The sequence below is a fragment of the Plectropomus leopardus genome, unplaced genomic scaffold (assembly GCF_008729295.1).
Source record: "Plectropomus leopardus isolate mb unplaced genomic scaffold, YSFRI_Pleo_2.0 unplaced_scaffold23270, whole genome shotgun sequence".
Taxonomy (NCBI): domain Eukaryota; kingdom Metazoa; phylum Chordata; class Actinopteri; order Perciformes; family Serranidae; genus Plectropomus; species Plectropomus leopardus.
The window spans coordinates 1-5,465 of record NW_024625237.1 but is presented as its reverse complement, the minus strand read 5'-3'; the positions used below and the strand labels follow the sequence as shown (position 1 = coordinate 5,465).

Below are 5,465 nucleotides of genomic sequence, written 5' to 3'. Positions count from 1 at the left end.
ATATATATAAATTTAAAAAAAACTTGTCTTTCTGCACATTAGCCTGTTAGGTATTTATATGAATATATTTTAGATATATTTAATGTATTGTGGATGGCCGGGTGGGTGGTCTTCAGCCTCATTAACCTTTGACCTTTTCTATAGTTCAGTAGAGGGCTCCAGAGAAACACTGACTCAGGTGTGTGTGTGTATTTGTGAGTGTGAGTGTGTGTGTGAGAGCGTGTGTGTGATTCACTTGACCTCCCACAGGCTCTGTGCTGTTTTCCTAGAAAATTCCACGTGAATCATTTTACAACAGCATTAAACACATTAATAGCAAATGCCTTTAAATGCTGAGTTTAAATAAACATAACACCAACAGAACCATTAACCAGAGATGTATATTGAACCTGAACACCTTTTGAATAGAGAGAGAAACTTTGAGTATCGAGTCTCAAAAACTCTGAAGTAGTGATTTCAAGATGCTTAATTTTTTGACTTTGATCCAGTACTTTGAAACACCTCGATAGTCAATACCATTTTCGATACCATGAGGTAAAATTGACACTAAAGACATAACATTTAAATTTTTTATCAAAAGACAAATACAACACCAAATCCCAAAAAGTTGTGACACTGTGTAAAACGTACATAAAAATACTTTTTGGTAGAGAATGGGGGAAATAAGTATTCAACAGGTGAAATTTATTTTCATTATTTTACAGCTTTTCACTTGAAATTTTGACCAGACATTGGTATTAACTCAAAACTAAATAAATAACAAATTATAACATGTCAATCCATAGAAATTATGTGCAGTAAATTTGACTGGCACAAGAAAAAAGTATTAAACACACTAACTGAGTAGTATTTTAATACTTGTAGAAACCTGGTTGCAATGCCAGCCTCAAAACACTTTTTCTATGAAGAAACCACATTTGGTTTGTGTGAATCCTGACGTGCATGCCCGCTTCATGTGACCAGAAATTTGCTTCCATTCATGCAACTGACTTGATGCACACACGAAATCAGTGTTTTGGTATTCATTTTGAACCTTTGGTATAATATCGACACCAACATGCTGTATGTGCCGCTCTGTGTTTCAGGCTCTGAGGTACCTCGGTAATAAAGTGCGGAGACAGCGCATGTGGGGAGGCCCCAAGAAGACCAAGATGGAGGAGGCCAGAGAGCTTTTGGCGTCTCTTATCCTCACACACGTGCCTGTATGTTGACGGACAGACACAAATCATGAAGTATCCTCATTATATTTCACAAACTAAAATCATTTTTGTCATTAGGTCAAAGAGTTTAACTTTCGGGCAAAGTGTATTTACCTGGCTGTGATGGTTCGGAGGGTGATCCTGGCTCAAGGGGACAACAAGGTGGACGACAGAGATTACTATGGCAACAAACGTCTTGAGTTGGCCGGGCAGGTAAGCCTCTATGCGCCATGTGGTCTCATTTACTGCTCGTGTAATATTTAGTCCACCTTTCAGTCAGGCTTCTTATGTTTCACATTAAATATACATGCAGTTTTTTATTTGTCAGCTGATCAATATGAAATGAAATTAAAAGGCATCATGTTGAACTCGGTATTTATAACTGAAAGGTGTTTAATACATTTAGCGCCACTAGAAAACAAAACAGCCCCGATGCTTATTAATAACACAAGAAAGGAACAAATAAAGCTCACATGCTTTAGTGCAAACGGATCACAGCTCTGGACCAGAGGACAGCGGCTGCTCCAGCCCTGATCTCTCACCTGCATCTTTGTTCCTGCCTCCTTCTTTTAATAAGACTCTCATTATTTTTCCCCTCAGCTTTGTTTTTCCCCTGTTTTGTTTTTGTCACCCCCCCCACCCCACCCCCTGTATTTCAGCCTGGCTTTGTCAGGAGAGAGATATGCGGTGGCACCAAAATCCAGAGGCTGTGGAAGCATGGGGATTTTTCAGCACCGTGACAATAGAATTGCTGCCTTGACTGGAGCGATTGAGCTAATCCGCAGGCCCGGCTCTGATAATGTAATTACTGCTGTCTTAAGGCCTTTAATTTCCCCCCCAACCTGCTCTGTATAAGGAGCAGGAGATGGGAGGGGGAGGGGCATGGAGCCCTCTTTCAATAGGGGGCTTACACACTAACAACGCCAGCAATCTCCTCACTCTCCAATTATGGTTCCCTGACATTCAACTAATTGGCCTGGCTGCGCAACGGAAGCTTAATTTCTTTATTAATTTTAAGCAGCGCTGCCTGTTTGTTTTGATGTATGCTAATGCACAGGGTGGGTGGGGGCTGTGAGAGAGGTTGCCTCCTGTAGGCCTGGCTGAGGACGTCAGGGACGTGGGACAGAGGCCAGGTCAGGCTTATCAGTGAGCCGGCACACCTGGTTATTAAATCTGACTGTAAACGCACCTCAGCGTTGATTAGAGACAGATGTGGGCTGCCAGCGGATCTGAGAGTAAGACTGCAAAGATGCAACGACTCTGAAATGGTTGTTCTTAAACAGCATCTCGTCTGCGGTCTGGACAAGTGAATAAAAATGTTTTGTCTCCCTCTGTCCTTTCTAGCTCTTGTCTCTACTGTTTGAAGATCTGTTTAAGAAGTTCAACTCTGAACTGAAGAAAATCGCAGACCAGATCATCCCCAAGCAGAGAGCTGCACAGTTCGATGTGGTGAAGCACATGCGGCAGGATCAGATCACCAACGGCATGGTCAACGCCATATCCACGGTGAGTGTGCTTAAAGCCTCTGGGAACTCAAATCACCAAAAACATTCTGAATATGTAATTTAGGGTCTTACATGCAAAATAAAAAGCATAAAAAATGATCAGACATTAGCCTCAATCCAAATCTGGAATATTGTCATTTTAGTTTTTTTCACAGTTTTCTAAAGCTGGGTAAAATAGGATGTGGCAATAACCGTTTTACGTAAGCCAGCCCAAAATTAACTCTCGCTTGGCATTTATGCAGCATTGTGTTTCTTTAGGTTTTTAGGTTGTTTTTTTTTTACCAGAAAAGAACAAAAATCTCCTTTTTAAGAGTTTCCTGACGAGAAAACACTAAAAGAGTAAAACCTAAAAATAAAAATCAGAGGGCAGAGGGTCAATAGTAGAAAAACTCAACAATAAAAAAGACTCAGAGGATAAAGTGCAACATAAATGCTGCAGGACGAGAGGAGCTGCTCAGCAGGCAGCCGCTCAGCACGGTGCAATGACACCTTTAGGTTAAAACGTTGCAAAACATAGCAAATATCTGTCCTGCTCAAGTATTGGACAGTGTTGGGAGGTAAAATTAAAGAAACAGTGTGTGAGGTGGTGAAACATGGCGGACTCCGTGTATAAGGACCTGCTCCCTTTGTAGATATAAACAGCTCATGCTAATGTAACAAAAACACAACAAATCTTATTTTCTTAAAAAGAAAACTCATTGTGTTATATTCCATTTTTGCCAATATATCCCCCTAAATGATACACACTGGACTCAGTGCTCCGACATTTTTTGGCAACAAGTGTTGATACGTATTTTTTTAACTATTCTAACTATGAACTATGTCTTAAGCTTCATTCACAAACTTAAAAATTGTACTTCACCTTTTCTAATTTAAAGAATTAAAGAAGGCATAATCTGATCTGAGACCACACACCTCTACAGTACATACAAACCGTCAGCTAACACCAAAATACCTATTTTAAGCCTTATTAATATGATTATCCAAAATCTTTTTTTATTTTGTTTAGTGACTTTTTTTTTAAACATAACACATGTATCAGCATATAACTATGTAACCCTGCATAATACATTGCATCACACTTTGCACAGAAATATTCTTGTGCTGTTACACTTTAATTGATGAACCATAAAATTAGATAAATACTAAAAAAAAAAGGGTAAAGAAAAGACGAAGGACAGTTTCAGTACTCCAGTGTCCTGATCCCAGACAGCTCCTTAACGCTCATCAGTATTTTCGGGTCCTTTAAGGTCAAAGGAACAACATGTACAAACTTCATGAAAAAATGTATGTCATGTTAGTTTCTGTCATATTTCCGTTATTCTGAATCTTTGAGTTCAACCTTTATTGTTCTTGAAAAAACGTGTTTTTCTGTCATCTACAGGGAAACTGGTCTCTGAAGAGATTTAAGATGGACCGTCAGGGTGTCACCCAGGTCCTGTCTCGTCTCTCCTTCATTTCAGCTCTTGGGATGATGACCAGGATCTCCTCCCAGTTTGAGAAGACCAGGAAGGTCAGCGGGCCGCGCTCCCTGCAGCCGTCACAGTGGGGCATGCTGTGTCCGTCTGACACCCCTGAGGGAGAGGTGAGTGAGCTGCAGCAGCCACACCTGACCTGTTCCTGCTCGTCCACTGAGGAGATTTTACTAATATTGCCTCTATGGGAGTTTTAGCAGTTGTTCATGTTAAATATTTAATAAATACTGAAATCAGAGATAAAAGTATGCGTATAAAAGAGTCTGATGCCCTCAAGCATGTGTGTACGAAGTTATTTTTATGCCTTATGATTTCATCCATCCGTCCACCCGGCCGGCCCATTCTTGTGAACACAATATTTTGAGAACGCCTTGAGGGATTTTTTTCAAATTTAGCACAAACATTCACTTTGACTCAAGATGAGCTCATTAGATTATGTTGGTCATATGTCAAAGTTCAAGGTCATTATTACCTTGTCGGTCTAATTCTTTTTTTTAAATATATATACTTTATTTTTCAAAGGACACTGAAATACAGTTTAGCACTGTAGAACATACAAAACCGTTGGTCACCTTGTGCTTATACAGTTATTGCATTCATAAATATACAAGTCAGTTCACGTTTTAAATACTCAGCGATCGACTTGTGAGGTCACATGCACAATGTATCTTTCCCAGTACAACACGAATTTATCACTTTCTGAGTTTAATAGAAAAGTTATTCTTTCCATCCCTTATCCGTCTCATTCTTGTGAACGAAATATCTCAAGAACACCTTAAGGGAATTTATTCAAATTTGGCACAAACGTTTGAGTCGACTCAAGGATGAGCTTATTAGATTTTGGTGGTCAAAGGCCAGAGCGACCTTATACACGCCTCATTCTTGTGAAAGCAATATCTCGAGAACACCTTGAGGGATTTATGAAAATTCACCAAATTAGAATTTGGTGTTAAGAGGTCAAGGTCACTGTGACCTCCCATTCGTCTCATTTTTGTGAACGCAATATCTGAAGATGGCCTTATCGGAGTTCCCTTAAATTTGGCGCTAACGTCCACTTGGACCCAAGAATGAACTGATTCGATTTCGGTGGTCATAGGTCAAGGTCACAGTGACCTAACATGTTTTTGGCCATAACTCAAGAACCCTTAAGCACCACCTTGAAACTGTGCTGATTGTTTAGATCTTCTGTGTGTGAAGCGTCCATGTTTTCACAGATATGGATGTTAACAATAGCATGTTGGTATATCTAGTTTAATTCTGTGGTGCGTTAGTCTTGTGTCATGCAA

The 5,465-nt window shown here is 39.9% G+C and overlaps 1 protein-coding gene across 1 annotated transcript; it reads left to right on the top strand.

The window, feature by feature from the left end:
- Positions 1–1,085: 1,085 nt before the first annotated feature.
- Positions 1,086–4,289, top strand: LOC121966143 (DNA-directed RNA polymerase III subunit RPC2-like; the record flags this gene model as incomplete). Its single annotated transcript, XM_042516253.1, has 4 exons — positions 1,086–1,202; positions 1,278–1,412; positions 2,544–2,705; positions 4,089–4,289. Coding segments are annotated over 4 exons (615 nt in total), but the record flags the coding sequence as incomplete, so codon positions are not given.
- Positions 4,290–5,465: the final 1,176 nt, after the last annotated feature.